This window comes from Phaenicophaeus curvirostris, chromosome 20, assembly GCF_032191515.1.
Source record: "Phaenicophaeus curvirostris isolate KB17595 chromosome 20, BPBGC_Pcur_1.0, whole genome shotgun sequence".
Lineage (NCBI taxonomy): Eukaryota > Metazoa > Chordata > Aves > Cuculiformes > Cuculidae > Phaenicophaeus > Phaenicophaeus curvirostris.
The window spans coordinates 8,793,545-8,815,948 of NC_091411.1; the positions used below are offsets into that span (position 1 = coordinate 8,793,545).

Sequence of the window (22,404 nt, forward strand, 5' to 3'; positions counted from 1 at the left end):
TATCAGAATTCCAATTTTGATTTAGAGATAAAACCAAGGAATTCTAATTTTGGAATGTGCGCACAAATCCAAATTTCACTGGAAGAGTCAACTATTTGCTTTGAAAATCTCAAAGAGCTTAGAAATAGAACTTCTGTTATGCAATGCTACAAATCACACGTAATATATGGAATTCATTTCCAGATTACTCTGATGTGACTCAGATTAGAATCTGACCAATAAAAATTGACTCGCAATTTATTTTTTGCCACAAATTTGTAACCACAGTGTAATGAGACAAGGATGTCCCTACCTGGGGATCCATTGTCAACATAAGGCTTAACGAGTTCTCCAAGTTTTGTCTTGTCTGCGACAGTTTCCTTTAGCAGTTGCCCACAGCAAACTAACAGGAAGGAAGAACAAAAAAGACACAAGGTTAAATTTTAAAAAGGAAGCAAGAAAGAAAAGAAAAAAAACACCAGAAGGAGCATACTGGAATAAGGTCACTGAATAAAATACAAGTTGTAGGGGTTTGGGGTTTGTTGCTAGGATTTATTTATTTTTTTTGTGGCCAAGCAGAGCAAAAAGCAAAGAGACTGAGTAGGGGAGAATACGGAATAAAAAAGAATACATTTGGCAAAGACCATATTAAAAACAGAGATAGAGAGAAATATATTAATCAAATATGTTCCTGAAATAATAACTCAAGGGATTGCTAGCGGTTTCCACTTTTTATAAACTTATAATTACTGAATAAAGTTACACCTGCTGAACAGCAGCTGAACTGCACTGCTGGAGGCACAGGGTAATATGCAGCTCGAGGAAGTGACTCCCTGGATCATTTAATGATCATGTAAGAATTACATTTAAAAAACTGTGCTAATGCAATATTATCATGGACTTCAAATACAGAGAACACCAGGAGATGCACATTTAAAGTTTTAGCCAGGACAGTTGTGCATGAAATACTGTTACTTTGGGCTCGGATAGCACTTTCTGACCAAAGTTACTGAGTCTCAGTGTCCTGTGTGAGTCTGATAAATCAGAGCTGACCCTTATTTTACAGAGGGGGAACTGAGGCTTGATGAGGTTACACAACATCATGAGTCCCAGTTTCAAGTCGGTTCTGCTAATTGTTAGATATCACGTTGAGGGAAGTTATTCTGCCTTCCTATTCCTATCTTGTAAGACCTCATCTGGAGATAAGTGAAATTGTCCTTTCAATTAATCAGTTGGAGTTGATTAATCAGTTGAAGTTGATTCCACTTCTTCTGAAACCCATAGCACCAACATCTACAGCTGCGTTGTCTTTAATAGAAAAAGCATCAAGGCCTTTCATCTGCTTTATTGCCGTTGATCACGCTGTTTGGAAAACAAGAGGGAGAAGACTCCGCAGGAAGATTCCTTGGACAAAGCTGATGAAGTTAAATGTTTAATTGTTGAGGGATGAACACAACTTTTAGCAGACACTAGTTGTCCTGGAGAAGCAAATTCATATTCACAATAAATGGTGTAAAAGCGTTACAGAAGCTCAGTGCATCAGCCCCAGTTTGAGACAACTGATAACGTATACACTGAAATTCGACCCAATTCAGGAGACTATTTAAACACAGGATTAAATTTTTAAGCCTGTGCTTCAATCCCAAGGGCCTAATTGGAAATCATACTATATGCTGAATATCGTTCTAAAAAAGCAATGGACTTCCAACTCTGTTTTAAATACTTAATTCTTCTAATATTTAGTTTAAAATGTACTTAAGATAAAATTCTACATATTGGTAAAGCAGTTGTATTTGGCATCTAGTAAAAAGAGCTGCAATTCTCTCATATAGGAGTTATTTAAGAAAAATGCAAATTTTGACCTAGATAAAACCACTATCAAACTCGCAGTTTTAGAAATAAAGTTCAAAAAAAATTCAGAAACATGAAAAGTTAATTTTCCTTTAAAACATTCAAACATTTTTTATTTTACATTAAGCCAATTACACAATTCTTAAAACCACAGCTTTGAATAAATCTACAAATATTTATTTTGAATACGAAATTATAAATCACACCAATATTAAAATAACTGATAGCATAAACAGCTCAACTCTGAGTTGTGAATAAAGCAAGCCTAGAGTTACCCACTGTCTGGTGAAAATTCTTTAATAACATTACAGAACATGGATGCACATGGCATTGGTCCTATCACTAAACTGGGTATTTGTATTAGTGGACATCAGCAAGTTCACCGCGAACAAGCCTCCTATCTAATTGCTCTCTACAACTACCTGAAAGGAGGTTGTGGAGAGGAGGGAGCTGGGCTCTTCTCCCAGGTGACAGGGGACAAGACGAGAGGGAATGGCCTCAAGCTCCACCAGGGGAGGTTCAGGCTGGACATCAGAAAAAAAATTTTCACAGAAAGGTTCATCAGGCACTAGAACAGGCTGCCCAGGGAGGTGGTGGAGTCACCATCCCTGGAGGTGTTTAAAAGACAGGTGGATGACGTGCTCAGGGATGTGGTTTAGTGGTTGATAGGAGCGGTTGGACTCGATGATCCTGGAGGTCTTTTCTAACCTAGTGATTCTGTGATTCAATAATTTTCTGGACCTCCTTTGCAAAAGAAAAAGAATGCACTTTTAAATAATTGCTTCCTTTTCTAAAACCTTACTTCAGGTGCACAGAACTTGAGTCTTCATTAAAGTTCAGAGTAAATTCTCTTGTGGAAGCGCCCCTATTTTGGTCAGACAGCTGAAACTGCAAGGGCATTACTCATGATCCACCGAGCCACAGAAGAATTCAGAGCACTACAGGAATCCAACACGTGGAAAAATACTGATGGGAAGGGTACAAAAAATGATGACTCAAAAAATGCTAGAGCTGGTTTGTCACAGAATATATGCTCTACTGGTTTATATTTCTTCACTGAAATACTGTTCACTTCCCTCAAAAATCTGAGATCCACAGCGATGGACAAACAGAAATTTTATGAGCAAGTAAGAAAGACAGACAGCAAAAGGTAAATGATCGAAAAGAGAGAAAGGGGGAATTGAGGAAAGCGAGTATTTACTGAGAACTTACTGTTGACAAGACTGTATTTCTCAGCTATTAGTGCTGCCTGCAGGCTCTTCCCACTGCCTGGGGGTCCACAAAACAGAACCCGTGGAGTAAAGGGGGCAGCTGATCGGTGCTGGGTTTGGACATAGGTAAGAACTGGAACATGAGAGAAAGACAAGAAATACAGTTTCTTTAAAATAATAATACAAACATTGAATAAACTTATATTTTTTTAAAAAAATAAAAAGGTTTGATCATAATTTATTTTATCAGTGAAGCATCTGGATGCTCCAACCAAAATCAGGACTCACGTCAACGACTTACACTGAGAAGCACTTCAGAAATCTCACAATCATCACACTCCTATACTTTCTTTCATCAGTAGATGTCAAACCATTTTAAAAAGCGAATTCAATTAATAATTGCTCTTTTACCATGCTGTTTTTAGCAGAAGTAATTTTTCCTTGATAGGTAAGATTTTGCCATGCAAATTACAGAGGGTTATAATTACATTTAATACTTTCTGAAGTTTCTGAACAAATATTTACCCATAAGAACTCAGGATGTTAAATTAATATGACATTTATCCAGCTCTGTGTGATTAACAGACCTTTAATTACAATATTATAGACTGGTAGCATACTCATGGCACAGTACGGCATTGACAACACAAAACCAAGTATGATTTTATTATTTTGTCCATCATTTTTACATAATATATAAAGGATATTAGAGCTTCCCTGTCCAAATCCACTCTGTTTGCTGGACATCATTCTTCTATGTTCTGTATTGTGTAGGAAACTCTACGTTCAGGTCAATTTACAGATTGTAAGATCTTTGGAAAGACCATGGGACATGTGAAGCATCATCAATACTGCTGCAGTGTAGAGCTCTGAATCTTGTTACAGTCTCAAAAGAGAACCTGGTAGATCACCAAGAAGATAAAAGTAGACACAGCTTGGCAGCGAGGACAAACTAGGATTATATTTGGACATAGCCACGCACTCTTGCTGCCCATGCCCTTTTTATGACTAACAACAAGAGTGAAGAGAGCAACTCAAGCTTTCCAGGAATGATAGATTCAAATGTTCATTCTTCTGTATCCTGGTAAAAAAAGCAGCACGGGGACACCTACACAGGCTTTGGTTTCCTCTCATTGCAAAGGATACAATTAAATGTTAGCCCAGACATCTTCAGTTCAAAGAAGAGACTCTCTAGACTAAAACGTCCTTGTAATACAGTGGTATTATAGCCTAACAAATAGGGCTGGCTTAGACTTTAATGTATGTATGGATCATAAGCCCATATTAAAAAAAAAACAAACAAACACTAAAGGACTGACAGAGAACAGAATCATAGAATAACCAGGTTGGAAAAGACCCATCGGATCATCAAGTCCAACCATTCCTATCAAATACTAAACCAAACATCATAAGTATCAGCATTTTAATTACCACTGTTAACACATTGCTGTATACTAACAATTTTTCTGAGGACTCTCTGCTGGACACTTTATCCTTATAAAATCTTCTCAAAATAAAGAAGCATCTCCAGCAAACACCAGCCTTGTGGTTTCTAGCAAGTGGACCTAAACTATTTGGTGGGATCATACATATCTCCTTCTTCAGTGCCGTAAACTGTCTGGGGATACTACACCATACGATTTGATTTGATGTCACACATCCTAGCATACGTCAGCAGTAATTGCATTGAAGTTTAAGAGTTTACAAAATTATATAATTGCATGAAATAATTCATAATACTAATCAAATTGATGAGACAGCTCCTCTTTCTTTGTTAACTCTATCTGTAGCAATAAAAATACTTAATAAAACCCCTGGAAAATCATATGAGAAAACAGTGTGTTTGTTGCATAACTTCCTCAAAACCGAGTATCAGCTACACAAGGAGTGCTCTAGTTATTCTGAATATTTTCCACAACCCAGTGTATTGAAAAGCACAAACATTACAGGCAAAGCACCCTGCTTACAAATGATGCTTAATTTGCAGTAAATAACCAAGTTAATTAGGAGTAATGATCCCCTAGACAGTCTCCACATCTAATTATTCTTTTAAAAAAAAATCTGGCTGCTTGATGCACTGCAGAAAAAAAGATCTAGAGAGGATTTTTTCATTCCGGTTTTCAATTTATCTCACTACATTATTAATTAATAATAATTAATATTCAGGCACTCACATTTTTATTTACAATTCAAGGCATGAATTCTTTATGAATGATGATATGAACTTTTAAATTTAATTAAGTAATTTAGAGGTAATTAATGTGTAAATTCAGAATATAAACTTCCTACTTGTTTATCTTAAAAGTGCAGCACTTGTTATTAAAAAAAGACCTTTTTGAGATGCAAAATTACTGGGATATAACAGATCATCTACAGACTGACAGCTACAAAGTACATTATCAATTGGTCTTTCTGGCAGTTCCCTTATTCTCTTCTTGAAGAGCCAACATTAAAAGTCAGATTGCATTACAGTCAAGCAAAGGCAAACAAGAATCGTCGAACAGAAAAGCTCCCAGCAAAAACAGCTTTCAAATAATGAAACGTTGCTGGCTTTGAACTACTCCTGCTTCTTGTTATCAGACTTGTGGAAGGTACTAGCCCTTTGGGAGATGAACGATTGTGCCATAATGCAGCCTTTTAGAAGAGACTCTAGCAGAAATAACCATGACATTTGTTCTAGCAAGTCAGCTGCTCCTTGCCAGGACTGTGGAACTAAAATCTACCAGTTATCATAGTATCATAGAATAACCAGGTTGGAAGAGACCCACCGGATCATCAAGTCCAACCATTCCTATCAAACACTAAACCATGTCCCTCAGCACCTCGTCCACACTTAACTCTAGTCCAGTAAATTAATTACCAGGAACAGCCCAAACGCTGTACTAGAGAGGACACAACTCAGCTGGGAGCCATCCGTGCTGGCTAATCCTAATCCTACAAACTGTCACTCATGGCTAGAAATTACCTTTCAAATGAGTTTATCAACTATCAGATTTGCCATAAAAGTACATATTTACCCTGTGAGAGGGCATCCACAGAAGGCTGGTTTGCATTGATCGATTTCAAAACTTTTTGGTAGATCCGGAAAACCCCAGGGAAGTTTCTGTGATATTCCAGCAGTTTCTTCGACATCTCCTGTTCAGACAGATCTTCTGGGGTCACCAAGCGTTGCTGTACCAGCGGGTCACTTGGCCAGTTGAAAGTCGTATGGTACACCTCTAGAAGTTAGACGCTGATTAGGAACTAAGAGGATGATTTAATAGATCTTGCTCAGCTCCTAAGCAAAATCAAGGTCAGTCTTCAAGCTTTATACTGTGGCACAAGCAGTAACCTGTGCACTTCCCTCGCTACTTCTACTCAACGCAGATGCAGAGATTGGAAATGGCCAAGGTAACTGCCACCCATGCAGCCGAGACAGCAGCGTGAGTGAGAACCAGGAATGGGGAGAGCTCTCCAAATTTCAAGACCAAATCTTAAGACCTTCGATAAGCAAATCTTCTTTATAGCAAATAAAAGCCATTTCTTTACTTAAGAATGTCCCTCCCAATTCCACTCTTAAAACATCCAATGTGACTTTTTTATTGAGCAATGTCAGGATTTTATTTCATGATGGATGATTGATAATGATACTCAACAGACAGCACAGGGCTAACAGTCATTTAACGGAAGATACCTAAAAGCACATCTGCATCTCAGAAAAAAAACCCCAACAGGATCCAGCAAAGATGTATAGCAAATTGTAAGCTCATATGGATACATTCAAATATTCTGTACTGCCATAGTCTACTGTTTGCAGGCTTTGCAGCTTTACATTTTCCCATATTTGATTGGCATGGAAAATAATGCAATGTGAACAAATACTTCTTCCAAACAACTTAAATTCATAATATAAATTCCTACTAGTTCTAAGGACACTACTTAAATTTTAATCCCACTGCTATTATAATGGCATACAAGCAACACTCTAGTTTCTAGTGGAGATCGGGAACATACATACTGCACCTTCAGTGAAGGGATCGACTCTTTTCCCAGTGTTCCTCTCAATCAGCACAGTGTCTGGAGCATAAAGCACAACTAGGCACAAAGGAAAAAAAAAAGAAGAAAAAGGGAGAAAGGGTAGCTCTTGTTAGTTGCTTGCTTTATTTCCTGTAACTTTTAGATGCATCCTAGTATTAAAGATGCATGAATGTATTTCAAACACATTTGCCTCATTCCCTTTCCTGGTATTCTACCTGCAAATACCTTACATTGCTTTTAATCAGAATTTTGCTCCACCTCCTAAACAGTACAGTGGAATAAAATATACATTAATCCAGTCCAAGGCCCATGAGTACCAGCTGCCCCTTCATCCATACCAATGAACAAGGTTTTCGCTCCACGTTGTTCCTGGAGCTGAGGACAGATGTACCCACAGATCACTTGAGACCAATCCTCTTCTTTATCACAATTACTTTTCACCCAGGTACTTTGGCACGGAGAGTGGTGAAACTTATTTTTGATAACCTCACAGGAAAGTGTCAAACTTGACAAGAAAGCATCAAAAGATGGAGAATCTCTCAGTTCCCTGGGTTGCTTTTGGCTAATCATCCCCACAGTTCAACACTGTAATTTAATTACTATTCTCAGTCTATTTGATTATTGGTTTCAAACAATTTCTTCTTCAGCCTTTCTTCTCTGTATCAAATAGCTCTTTTAGACGCTTTTCTCCCTATTAAGGTACTCGTACACCATAAATCTCATCTCCTCTCAATTTTCTTTTTGATTAACTAGACAGACTGAGCTTTAAGATTCTCATTCAGGTCTTGGTTGCACAGATATAATTGTGAGCAAAACTCAACTTCAGATGTTATTAGCTATATTAAAAATACATGCAAGTACTAGACATTAAACATTTTTGCCTAACTCTATAGCAGTGATTCTGAATTCTTCATTAGCAGTCAAATCTCATCCAAATCAAATCCAAAGTGACATTTCATCAAGCTTGCTAACATTCTGTTCACTATCCACTGGCGAGCTCTACGTTTATCACTTTACACTGCATTCCACACAATCATAAGAATTCCGTACATTCTAAGTAAGTCCTTTAACTATATTCATTTGGGACAACACGCTGCTTCTAGATGGCAAGGGCAGCTGTCAAGGTCTTGCCTCTAAGCATTTTGCTAGTAAACAAATGTTCCTCTCAAATCACTCTTAAAATCATGATGTTTCCTCTTTGCATGGGGGAGTAGAGTTCGCTAAGTTTGCATTCAACAGAAGGATGGATTTGTATTTAGTAAATGAGGAGTTGTTTTGGGCTGAGGATAAAGGCTGAAATGGAAGTCAGAGAAAATATTGACCAACTCCTAGAGCAGAAGCAAAGCTGTATATCGCTCTCCGAGACACTGGCTGGAGTGGTCTTGAATTTACTGAAGTCTAAAGTGTAAGAAGAAAAGGGTTCACGTGTGAAAGACACGGTTTAATGTCTCACATGTTACCTTGAATTTTTAGGTGAATCTGAGCCCTACTGAAACATCCTGCTGTCTGCTGGTGCCAGCGTTCGCAGTGAATTTATAAGGATTGGATTTATAATGAATTTATGATTGAATAATATTCACTTTATTAAGGATTTCTTGGGAGAAACACATCTAGTCTTTCCTACTGGATGCAATCATCCATAAACCTTGTGCTGCTTACCGACATGCCTAGGAATGATGCCAGATGATTGCAGCATCCATGCCTGTTCCTGATTTTCAGGGAAACCTTCCAAAATCCATCCCTATTGAAGAAAAAACAGGAAACAGTTATTGATCTTGGAAGAGAAACCACAAAATTTAGCAGTAAATACCAGTACTATTTGCACAAAAATCACTGCATTCTGATCTCGCAATGGCACAGTATTTGCTATGGATGCATGTGAAAGAAGAAAGCAAACATGGAGCATTGATGTTTTTGTGAAATGGCATGCACTAAAATCACTGTGCAATGGGTACTTACGCATCATAGCAATATATTTTTTTTAATGTTTCAATCTTAAAAAAAAACCCTCCATCTCGAATAAAAACAGCCGAAAACAATTTCAAGAGTTTTGAAATATTCAAAAGGATACCAGCCCACACTGTGTATAAAAAGAGAGGCTAAACAAATCTAAAGACGGATTTAATGCCAAGAACACAGAGGAAAATATGCATGCTTTCATTATTTTCTTAAATTATACAGGAAAACTCACAGTAATGGAACCAGTGTTCCCAAAGCTAATGAAGCAACAGAGCAAAAGAAAGAAAAAAGAAGAAAGAAAAAAGAGCCTTTTGCTCCCTTAAGTCCTTGTTATAGCCAGCTAAGTGTTGGATTGAGCATCTTTAAAAAAACATTTACAGATCTGTGAAATACCGTAGGAGAGCTGCAGCCTCACTTACTTTATGGGGTGCAGTATTTGAAATCTAATCCACTTCCCAGCTGCAAGTCTGAATCTTCTAAACTTGGTCTAATTTATTGGTTAAAGAACACAGATCCTTGTCTCTATACCCTATACTCCAAAATAACTTTGTCATCCTACAATAAATCTGGAAACCATCTTTGTACTGAAATAAAGGAGATGTTTTAATATTGCATTAGCTAGCAATCATTATCATTCCCCCACATAAATCTGAAGCTCGGTCAGTACGGGGTCCAAAGGTTTTAGAAATATTCCAGGGAATCAGCTCTCCGTGACTTCTATAGAAGGAAACGGGGATATTCCAATTACACAAGAAAATAGATTAGACTATTTAAAATTCTTTAATTAGCCTGGCTTCAGGAACATGTCATCCTGCTGGTATCCGTAGAAAATAAGAGACTGAAGTAACTGCAAGGCTTTTTTGCCACTCCCAGTGTTTGCTCTGTCAAATTAGAATGAACCGCTGTCTAAGGTCACACAGGTGCTGAGAAATCAATTTATCCTTTGGGACTTCCAGGAGCCAAGGCTGCACAATATTTTTAGCAGTACAACTAGGAACTTCAGCACTAGTTCTGAATATATTGTGCTCGTACAACACCTACAAAGGCCCAGATCCTCTTCTAGGGAGGAACAGCATCAGAGGGCTGAAGCTAATAAATCTGCACCAATTTACACAGACTACAAATCACGTTCTCCACTCCAGGTGCACCAAAACAAACCAAAAAGCCCCACAGAATCATTGCTTCTGATGTCACTACAGCTTATTGCTCAAAATCACGAACTGAGCAACAGGCAGTAATCACAATATTGTATTTTAACAACGTATAGCAAACTTCAAGAGGTTTATCTACAAATTTCAAAGGTCCTTCAAAGAGGCAATAAGCAATTTTATAGCTGAAAGTTTTTAAAATGTAAGAAAACATTGCTCAAGAAATAGCTTCCAGCAACAAATCTGTTTTAAGGCATTAAATAAATGCAAGATAAACACATGCTACAAAAATAGTTAGCATTTTGGATCTTATTTCCAAAGGTCTCTGAGATCCAGGGTATCAGTCAGTCCCTAATTAGAATACATTATCCATCTACTTGACACTTCAGTGAAATGTCTATTCCACCACAGAGCCACAGCTTTGTTCAGAACAGGTTTATTGATATTCTGCTGCACTCCCTCTCCATACCCCCAGTGGCTTGGTTCTGTTTTATCACACATCAAAAAGGCCGTATGCTCAGGGCACCCCATGCACAGCTCAGAGCTGGAGGTCTGAACAGCTGCAAGTAGTGTGGTATCACAGGAGGGACAAGCTCCAAGCAGATGTCACAGATAAAAAAAAAAAAAAAAAGGAGAAGAAGAAGAAAAAGAGGAGTAAAAAGGGAGTGTGGCTTGGGAACGAAGCAAGAGGAAGCGAGACACAGCAGAGCAAGACCTGACTTAAAATATGCCTATCATACTTTATGCAAACACTGGTCTTTTTTTGCCCTCCTGACTATCATTAAAGTGTAATTAGCAGCTTCACACGGTAAATTTGTTTCTTTAAGCAGCCAGCTATTTTTTGTTCTTGATAGCAGTAACCTTACATCCAGGCATGGATCGTACCCTATCACATCAAGGGTGGAACAAAGCCTGAAAGTGAGGAATTCCACAGTGCCTTTACTCTGTGGTCACTGTTCCCTCTCTTTCAGCTGGAAACCTTAGTCCTTTCCCAGCTGAAGACTGCTGCAAATAAAATAATTCTGCTATTTCTACAATGCCAGGTGAAGTGCTCCTTTGAGACTCGTGCCATGCTGAAAAACAGCAACGAGGAAGGACTTTCAAAGCTATCACTTTCCTCTCCAGATTTCAGGAACCTGGAGAAAGAGAAATGCTCAAGGTCACTCCTGAATGTAACTCTCATTCCTCTGCTGACCTACGTACTTCCAGGCTTTCCACCCCAATAATAACGAGGTGGGTATTCCATTCTCTCTAACTATGTGGCCTGAAAAGCCTCATTTTGGGTTTTTTGTGTTTGTTTTTTTTTTAAATGACAAATCCAAAATTGATATTTCCTTAGAATAATGAAACAGGATAGTGCAAAGAAATAATGCTGAACTGCACAGCACATCTGAAAGAAATCTCAGCCACAAGCAGAAGGATCAAAGACTGTGAATACTGCTGCCTTTAAGAGATCAGATCATCACAACAGGTTTTTGACATCATCCTTTTTGAAAAAGCATTACGCCTTTCACTCTTACCTGAAGAAAGGGGACAGGCAATAATGAAAAAGAAAAAAAGTGATAGCTTTGCCAGCGTGGGTCCAAAATTTCTGAGGTTTTCAGAAAACAGCAGGCTGAGGAGCATGGTAAAGCAATTCTCAACCCAGCTCCTGCAGTCCATCAACGTTAGTAGTGAAGGTAATAGAAGAAGCTCCAACTCTACCAAATTTCCCATTAGAAAAAATCTTTTATTCCCCACATTATTTTTGTAGGTTAAGTATGCTGGAAAGCTTCTAAAAAAACCCCAAAACCACCACATTTGTCCTGGAAAACAACAAAGACAGTGAATAGGTAGGTTTTCTCCTCAGATAAATGTAACACCAGTATCCTTCCATGGAGTTTCACAGACATGATGATCTGTATCTGCCAAGGTAAAACCAGAAAGAACTGATGACCATTCCTCCCTTTTCCTTTCCTTCCAAGGATGGCCTCTACTCCTCTGAGCTATTTAATACCAACCAAAAGTAATTCTGCCACTGCCCATGTTAATTGCTGCCCTAAGCTTAGATTTCAAATGGTCCTAAGACACAAGCAAGGCTGCTCAGCTCGCTCTCTCACAAGTTCATCATGTAGCAATCTCTTCACCAGCCTTTCCCTGTTCCATAAATTCCCTCCACACCACCAGCAGTCAGAGGTGCCGTAGCCAACAGGTACTAACTCTGTAAGATGAAAAGTCTTCATATCAGCTTCACAAGTCCCAGGTTCTAATATAATGCTTGCAATAAGTTTTCTGCGTATGCTGGAAGACCTACCCATCTGATCCCTCGCAGTCCTAACTCCATTTGTATTAGGAGAACACACAACACAGAGTCTCAGCAGAGCTGTTGATCAATAAAAATGTTCTCCTTGGAGAATGCCTGTGACATCTATAAACCTGTGAGTGTCAAAACAATGGTGCAAAAAATCCTGTGTTCCTACTGTCAGTGGGATGAAAGCGGGACAATTAATGCCAAGCCAATGACACCACAAGGAGAAATAAAACAAACAGCTGGTGGTACGATGGTCCGACACACTGCTCCTAATCTATTAACATCTTCAGTAAAATAATGCTGACTCATGTTTCAAAAGAAATAGCATAAATCTGTTCCACGATGGAAAAAAAAAAAAAAATCACGGTATTAATTCTCTTTCCAATCGCATGAGGAAAATATGGTAGTTAAAATGCATAGATCACCTTTCAGATGGAAGAGACACATACAATGTGAGGAAGCTTTCATGTCCTTATTAATAAAAAGATTTTTTAATAATCATCACCACTTTGAAAAGTATTTTTTTTCTAAAAGCAGCTGAAACTGTAACAAGACCGATAATATCTACTTCATTCTTGCCTGATGTCAGTGAAGCTTTGTAAAGGGATTTTTTTCCCCTCCTAATTCTGTAAGACATCCAGCACTGGTTCAGTGTTACTAGCAATAACAGGAACATAAAATCTAGCCAGGACACCATGCAGCTGTTGGTATTTTAGCCATGTTGTCACCTTACTCAGTTTATATGACCTAATAGTTAAAAGAACAGTCACTGAGAGATCCTTCCCTCTCTATTAAGAAGGCAAATGACAACCATGCCAATGATTATAAAAAGCACAGGAGGAAAAAAGCATAAGGTGGAAGCAGCCTAGGAGAGCAACGGATCTCGGTTATACAAAATTCACTTTAACAGTATCACAACAAACACTGGAAAAATTAGCTGTTGGAAACATACCTTCTTTAAATCAGGCAGAGAAATAAGCATGTTGAAGAGGTTTTAGAGCTCCTGTTACAAAAGTCCCAAATTGAAGAGTTATTAATCTACTAGCTAACTGACAGCAGTGATTGCCACCCTGCAGCTCTCCTCCAGACAGCATTAGCGGACAGACAGACCCAGCAGCTCCTACGCCTGAGAGAAAATATGAAATCAAAACTACTGAAAGCACCAGGGGCACCTTGCCATCTCCCCTGTGCCCCCTGCTAAGTACCAGCAGCACCCGAGAGCCGTTAGTGTCTTAGAGAGGGACGCGGAGTCTGGGGACCGAAACCAGCCTAAAGCTCAGCACTTAGCACTCAGAAGGGCAGTTTCTCTCTTGGGCTTCTCATCTTTCTAACTTACTTTCATTTTTACAGGTTTAAAGATATTTTAAACATGCTCTCTAGAGGAGAAGTTTCACTTGAGATGGATGCTCTACATCTTGCCGCAAGGACAAGGTAGCAAATCATACAATCACCTGACTGGCTGTGTATCCATGATATCTCATTGCACTGCTTACATAAAAAATGTTGACATTCGTAGTCTTTTTTTGTGGCTCATTTGCTAGTATATCCAGAGCTGACAACACTGGTTTCTCAGGTGTTCCTCAGCTACACTCTTTAATTCAAACTGCCACAAAAAGGAACAAGCTGGCACACCATGTGTGTGTTTTGAAACAGGTTCTCCTGCAAATTAAAAGGCCCAAGTCCTGCATGACTTTAGTACAGATAAACAAATACATTAAATGCTACCAGACATTTGATCTGGAGTGCTAAATAATAGATAAATAAAATAGCTCAGCTAAAAAGACCTTCAAGAGAAACCAGACAGACCCATGTAATTCAAGCACAGTGACTAGCAATGCAAAAATTTAATGCTGATTTGCAAATTCAAAATTAATAGATCAATTATGGAGCAAGGTCTACAGTATTTTTTAGAGAAAAATTGATAACCCTCAGTTTTTCTGCCAATCTCTTTACTCCTTTCTTTCTAAAGATCCAAAAATCATTGTTTCAGTCTCCCAAGTGATGAAGCATGGAGCAAGAAACACAGGATCCTAAAACACAGAAAATGGTCTATTTGGAAAAGAAGGGGAGGGGGCTGTGTCCTCATAAAAAATGAAGCAGAAAATTCTTCTACAGTCTTCCCAGGTCTCGATTGTACCAGTGCAGGAAAGGGATTCAAAGAGAAGCAGCAGCAAAGTTTAGGAAGAAAATAAGAGCTTGAACTTACAGCAGTGTGCATTTTGCCTAAAATCTGTGTTTCGTCTGCATGGCCAAGTAGATTTTATTTGTTCACAGTAAATGGAAAGAACTCAGGACTGGGCATCAGAAAAACCCACACTTTGCAGTTACCAGTATGTTTTAAAATCCTAACACCTGGGTTATTCCCCGTGAAAGCAAATTCCAGTGCAGTTTAGAAGCCCAGGGTTCAACTCATCATTATGTTAGTCTAAAGTTGCAGGAATTCAGCCCCATGAATGTCAGTGTGATTTATACCTGGTACAAATCTGAAATAATTTAGAGGTGAGCTAGGTTTCTGTTTCATGAATTTCCCTTCATAAAAACAATCGCTCACACTTCTCTGAGGGAGAAGGAGCCCTATGCTGTCATCTGTAATGCACCCCAGTCTTGTTAAACCTGAATGTAGCTAAAAATGTAATGAAATACTCAAAAATCACCCAAATTAACTTAGTTCTACTTCTTCAGAGCTTTCTCTGATGGAAAAGGAAGGACTTCTACAGCAATATAGTTCCCAAGGCAAATAAAGGCCCTGTCATGCACTCTTCTGTGAACTGGCAGAAGAACAAGATTAGCTGGGCAAGGAAAGGTTTGTTTTAGCTTAATGACTTTTCTCAGTAACATTAAACACCAGCGGGCAGCATTCTAAATTAAATTCTCATGCAACCAGTGGATTAGATAATGGGATGGGTCGAAGCTGAGCTGTTGCTGGTTCTAAGATACTGCTTAAAGAGACCAGCTTCTGCCTGTTTGGCTACAGCTAGACGCTCGCAACGGAAATACGACACAGACAGATGTCCTCTAGCAAACCTGTCAAACGGGAGCAATTTAAGAGATTACATCCCCAGCTATTCATTACCATCCCGATCAAGTTATCCTCTCCACAGTTCGCACACTGTAACTGACCGTCTGAGCTAGCTTACGCAAGGCAGGTCCATTGAAGGCCATTTCCATCAGTAGCTTAAGCCAAGATAGTTGACTTTGCACTGAAGACTTCTTTGGCAACCATTCACATTATTAAAATCCAAACACTTCAATCAGGGATAGATTTTTCTCAACTGTTCTTTTTAACATCCTTGATATTCCTCTGTCCCTGTTGACACCTCCGTGCAGCAGAAATACTATCTTAAAACCTACAAGGACAGCCCCCAAGATGATTTTGTTTTACATGGATGGAAGGATCTGGTCCAAAGATCATTGGAGACTACACCAAAAATCACAGAGACAGAGAAAGAAGTACAAGATATAAGGTTTACAACATTTCCAGTTTCTTTCAGTGTGTAATGCTTTTTCACACTTCAATGAGATCTTAGTTACCAGCCCTGCATTATAAAACCAACAAGGTAGATGGTGATGATGTTGAGAAGCAACAGATTTTAATAGAACCATGAGCCTTGCAATATCTCTATGAGGTTAGGAAGTGCTGGTCACCCCCTGACCCAAAGGTGTTGGTGTGACAGCGTGACTGTTTCAAAAACATGTTCTATTTATTTGCAAAAAGCTGTTCAGTCCTTCATAAATGCAACCTTTCCAGTCAGACTGGACATCTTCCTCCCAAGAAGTGCATCAAATAGTGTGCAGTCCATGTTTTGACACTGTTTAGAAACAGGGTTTTATCCATTAGATCAGCATATCTCTCACAAATTACCCCTAATAATGGGTTGATTATGGACTCAATAAACCATAACAACATCTGAGAATTTAAAGGAAACTCACAAAAAAGATTTTGCCTTCCTTGAGTCCAGACATTCATGCCAACAATATTAAAATACTTTTCTCTTCTGGTTCTACGTTAAAAGTCATAGAATCATAGAATTACCATGTTGGAAGAGACCCACCAGATCATCGAGTCCAACCATTAGTCTCTGCTAATGTTAATGCTAAGCACACGGGGCGGGGTGGGGGGAAGCTACACATTTGTGAACACAGTTAAACCCATTCAGTTGCCTATTTGTCTAAACTAACAGTGAACATGTTAATTATTACCTAGAAGAGAATATATTCAAATGCAGGTTTTCCTAACACAGGAAGAGGGGAAAAAAAAAGACACAATGAAAAATAAAATTGAAATGAGTAATGTTAAACTCTTTTTTTCATCCTTTGCTCAATAAGAGTTATGATTTTAACATATTGATTTTTATATATTTACTGTTTATCTGTTTTGTCCACTATATCTCTGCCAGTTGCCCCAGGCAATCAACAAAGCTATGCTTGTTCAGCCTTTGATCATCTCTGTGCTAGCAGATTAGCATATGCATACTCTCATCCTCCCCTTTATCCTGTTAATAAAGCTCCAAACTCCCTCTGCTGATGTTCAAGAAAGCAACCCGCTCCAGAGCCCCCAGTGATTTGCCCCCATTCCCTCCTCTGCTCAGGACTCGGAATGCTAACTACTATGCACGAGTTGTGTAAGTGCTTATCCACCGGCCCTCTGAGGAGCAATTCTTACTTGTTTGATGCAGTCCACGTTTGACAGACGTTCCTGGATCAGATTGGCCCAAAGCGCGTTGGGAATTTTCTAAAGAAAGAACAAAAAAAAAAAGGCTGAATATTCACAATTGAGTTCAAAAGGAATTTTACCATGCAGGCGTATTCCGGTTAAAGGTGAAGTGAGATGTCGCCTTAAAAATAAATAATTAAATCTGTGCAAGTCCCAGGTCATTAACATAATAGATCAGAGAGTTAATAAGGGCACAAACATCAGTGCAAAAGGTAAGCTGAACACAAAGCCGACATCCATGATTTTTGCACACTTGGACATCAAACCTACAAAGGGCTCCACCAGAACATCAAATCCACAAGTCGTCCTTTCTTTACCAAAAATCTCTGATCCCGAACTGCTCCACGTGCCAGAGGACTCCGCATCAGTGATCTTAACATCTACTATGTGAGACAAGAAGGATCTCAAACCAAGCAAATGACAGAGAGTCTGATTTTCTGGAGGTCTGTCTTACAGTTACAAGTAATTCTCACTCTTTCATTATCCAGAAAGTTTATTTAAAATATATTTCATGGTTAATTTTAATTTTAGTTTATTTTTAAACTCAGGGCTGTGAAATGGGATTGAAACTGCGGGTTTCAGAATATTTTCAGAAGTGCTGTTTCTTTCTGCTATTATTACTTTGCCCATATCTAGAGATGTTTTATAAGACAGTATTTTCTACCTGACAGAAGAACAAGGTTCCTCTACAGATTTAGCACTCCCCCTCCAATATTTCTTCCATTATTATATTAGATTTCCCGACAAGAAATTAAAAAAAACATTCTTTCCTTCTTGTAAGAATTTTCTTCCCGATCTTGTTGATTTAGACCTTCATTCTGTACTGAGCTTGGTTGAAAAAACTCTTGTGTTGGGCAGATAAACTTGATAAAGTCTAAACCTTTGTCCGTGCCAAGAGGGCAGCTGTTAATCATTTGACTAAATGGTTTGTCTCAGTCTCACTTTTTGTCGTTATTAGTAAGACAAACAGAACAAATTCTGCAGTCAGATTCTCTACTTCTCAAGTCAAAATACTATCTTTCACTTAACGACATGAGCTTGACTCTTTGTTCCATGCAGTCCCAAAGATTGTGGGCTCCCATCTCTTTTTTTTTTCTAACCAAACTGTCTGAAGGACAATATCCTAAAGGAGAGCATTTCTGTGGCTTATGTTATCCTAAAGTATGCAGATCGATATAATGAAAATGTGGCTATGCGCAAAGATTTCATAACAATCTGCTTCATGAGAACATGAAACAATTTCACCAGGAGCGGTAGCAACGCTACCACACAAAACACTTCAAAGCAGAGTGGAGCAAGCATTCAAAAATACCCAAAAGAGCCGAGTCCTCCTCTGGCTGTGGAACAGATAAGGTGGCCCAGTCAGGCAGTGGGTTTTCTTGCGTTGTTTCTCTCTGCTATCCCCAGGTCTCAGTGCCTTTCCTTAATATCAGCCATTCACAAGGCAACGTTCAAGCAGGTGAAAGAGAAAAAGGGAAAGAGATTGCTGTGTTTCTTGCAAGTCAGCGGGTCCCACAGGGTGGTGCGTCAAAGCCTCCTGCAGCCTCTCGCCGCTGGAGTCTGGGACTGGGGCTTTGAGTCTGTCACCTTCCAAAGGTGCATCACGCTGCTCTCAGAAACAGCTCGTGTCTTGCTTGCTTCTTTGATGTGTCATGTCAAGACAGGCTGGCGACTGCTGGGGGTCCACTCTGCTAAGCCTTGCCAAAGTAATTTAAACCAAAATTATCCTAACTCCTTTCAGCGCGGTGGCTTTCACAGTCCTCTCTTTGCAGAAGAGTCTATTGAACAGAAAAAATCGAGGACACGCACACAGAGATTTTGGTGGTTTAGTTCCTTCTGCTCTCTGTGGATCAATTCCAGCCTCATTTCCTGGTCAGTTTTCCTCCTGCTGAGCGGTGGCCTACAAAAGCATTTTCAATGGCTTGTTTGTAGAATGCCTAATTATTCCACTAGAAATCATTAAATCTGATACATGTCAGCTAGCACATTTGCAATTTCTCGCTCGTAAACACTCACATAAATAGATCATGAGCCTGGTAGATGGGACTGCACCTCCCAGAAACCTGCTCTAATGGACACACGTGCGTTTGATAACCACGAGTAGTTATCTAAGGCACTTGGTGCTTGCACCAACATTCGATTTGATTACTGAAAAGACCTGCTGCTATCACATTCTATGTTCAGACCACTTCTCTATACACACTGGTTAATCACTAGTTCCACGCTGCCAAAAAACTGTACTTAATCATGATTAATTTAAGTATTTCATGTTATTTTAGGCAAGTCATACTTCAACTCATGTGCCCAATCTACTCAGAGTTACACTTCAGTGATCTTTTCATAAAATCCTACACTTTTTAAGAGGGGAGGAACACTCTCACTTGGTATTTTTATTGGAAGTTTAGGATGTATTTGTTCTGAAAACAGCTATAGCTAAAAAAATTCTGTCTTCTCCAAGTTTGCGTCTTGGAGAGAGAAGCAGTCAAGTTTGAAGGAATTGGGTTATATAAAAGCAATTTCATATAGCATTAAGTGCACACCCATCCCACAAGCCCACAATTATCACAGTTGTTTCAAATTCTTATTTTATCCAGTTAACAAGAAAAGTGAAACATGCAATAGCTCATCAGTAGACTTCACTACAGGAAAAGGCTGAAGGTGCTTTCTATTAGCATTATAATAACTAGAGATGAGGGAATAATTTGCAATGATTTATCCAAAAATGTACCCGCTTTTTCTGTTCATGGAATATTTATTGATAGCTCGTGGTTCTTCAAATTTATTGAATATTCAAAAATATTTGACTTCTTTTTAGAATATTTTTTACGTGCAGAATGATCACATTTTGCTTTGAAGAGTCAATATTTAAAATTCACTACCTGAGCAGTGCTCATTAGTAAGTGGCCAGGTGTGTGCTAGAGAATGATTGCATGTCCAACTTTAAAAATTGAGCTTCAGAGAAGAATCACTTATTTTAAGTATGCCTTCCATGAAGTCTTGGGCCAGGAAACCTCAAATGCTTTAATGTTCACTAGAACTGAACACAAAAGAGATGAAAGCTTGGCTGAAGGTAAGTAAGTGAAATATGTGAATAAACATTTACAGACCTTTTTGCAGCATTTGCCTAGATCTAGTAACATTGGCCTACTGACCTAAAAATGAACGACCTTTGGCACTGGGGTTAATTTAGTCACAGTAACCTTATACACATGAAACGTACTTCTTACAACATTAAATTGCGTTATACGATCTTCACACCAGACATTCAAAAATGGAGCCTTGGTTCCTGCTCTTCCTCTTTCCATTTATTAAATTGCTTTGGCCAGGACTTCAACTTTTTAATACCTTGGTTGTATCAAAGGCAGAATAAACAGCTATTGTTCCGTTCCTAAAGAGATACTCAAACCCTATCGGTGTTGATGGATGATACGTATGCTAGAGGAGTCAAGTTTACCACTTGCTTCAGCTTAACCAGGGGTCAGTTACAGCAAAAGTAGATTTAGGCAGCATACATGAACCAGTAAAGGAAAATACAGCTCTTGAGATAGCCTTTTGGGTACATTTTAAGTCACTGGAAAGCCTGCATTGATTTAAAAGAAGCAGGGATTTCCCTCTTGCTTTTAGGAGTTACATTTGAAGAATCAAACTCTAATAAAAGAACAAAAGAAATGATTCAGTGAAAACGTTCTTCTAGGATCTAACATCTCAAAAACAAAGGCAAACCGCTCAGTACCAAACCACCACCAGATTCTCTTTGGGCAAAACTTACTACCTGATTAGCCTTGACATTTTTCACTTTCATCTTCAGCACCATCCATCTTTTTAAAAATCAAATAAGCCCAAAAGGACACCCTTGAAAGTGCATCTGTACGGACTGAAATATGTTAATAATTACAGTAATTAAACCAAAGGGAATTTTTGTTTCAAATTCTTCCTCTCTAAGTTGAAGTTTATGAAGCTAGCAAAACAATCTTTAATAATTAGAAGGAAGGTTTCGAAGTACATATTCTTGATAAGAATCATTTTATATCATCTCAGCCAAAAGCAAACCTTTTTGCCAGTAAGTTCAGTGAGTTTAATGAACTCTTCTTCTCCCAGATCTTTAAGCATATTACATGAGGCATCTCTAAACTTCACTCACTGTAATAAACACAACCCTATTTTCAGCCTAATTTCCTATGGAAAAACAAAAATAATCTATTTATCACATTATCTACCACCTCAGCAGATTGTTGGACAATTTCAATCAAATTTAACAGCGGCGTAGAATTTTCACAGATACGAAACTGCTTCAGATTTTTATGAAAATATGTGATGAGGAAGAAAAAGAGAAACGCAAACTAGTGGACTTGCTAGAGTCATAGAAAAGCAAACCTCTTCCATTCTAGTACTCATGGAACACCTTGATGGTCTGGAGGAAGGAATCAGCTAAAAGGAATCGGAAGCAGAAGTGCTTCTGTGTGTTCAGGATAGTCTTTCAACATATTTTTCCAATGTACTTGTCAGTAGCCTTTAATAACCAGACAATTGCATTGCTGATTAACTAATCCTGTGAGTCATGACATCTGGAAAAAGTGTTCTTTGGACCAACTCCTTTGAACATCAGTTTGGAGGCCCACAATGAAGCATGAACGGATTTAAAAACCCATCTGGAGCAAACTGGATACTTGGAGTATGGTAGAGAACATCAGTCCAAGAACAGAATGATCTCCTGAGTCAGCTGCTCTTGCCTCAGAGTAAAAGCTTCTAGGATTTTCAATAACTGACTGGACTGTCATGCTGCTTTTGAGTTAATGCACCAAGTTAAGTTATTTGTGTCATGCTACAGAGAAATCAAGCATGCACAACTAAGTAGCTCTGTCAGATCAAAAAAAGTTCTTTGTGTACACATTTTCCAGAGCATTTTGTACCAAAGGAGACCTCAGGGATTAATGCTTATTTTACCGAGAGTATCAAACATACTGAAATAGAAGATGCTTTGTCTAATGATACAATGAACCCTTCTTTAAATTGTATTGTGCATACCTGGCCCTCTCTTAATTCTGTTGCTTGTGTAAGGTTAATGTTTTCAGGCCCTCCATTAATTACTTTATGCTGGTGTCCTCTCCTGCGTCTATTTTATCCAATGATACATTTTCATCTTTGTTCAGAACTTCTCATCTAGCAGAGACTACCCACCTTCTCGGAAAGACCCTCTACTTGCATACAGACAAACCAGTGTACAAACCGCTGTAG

General features: G+C 38.7%; 1 protein-coding gene across 4 annotated transcripts in view; it reads right to left on the reverse strand.

The window, feature by feature from the left end:
* Positions 1-22,404, reverse strand: part of AK8 (adenylate kinase 8) — a 79,394-nt gene that overhangs the window by 39,267 nt on the left and 17,723 nt on the right. For all 4 annotated transcript variants that reach the window (XM_069873261.1, XM_069873260.1, XM_069873264.1 and 1 more), the window contains 6 exons: positions 17,119-17,187; positions 8,718-8,799; positions 7,044-7,115; positions 6,059-6,259; positions 3,043-3,174; positions 293-382 (listed from right to left, as the gene is read on the reverse strand). In XM_069873261.1, the coding sequence (XP_069729362.1) occupies positions 293-382; positions 3,043-3,174; positions 6,059-6,259; positions 7,044-7,115; positions 8,718-8,799; positions 17,119-17,187 (646 nt within the window). The remainder of the gene's footprint in view (positions 1-292; positions 383-3,042; positions 3,175-6,058; positions 6,260-7,043; positions 7,116-8,717; positions 8,800-17,118; positions 17,188-22,404) is intronic.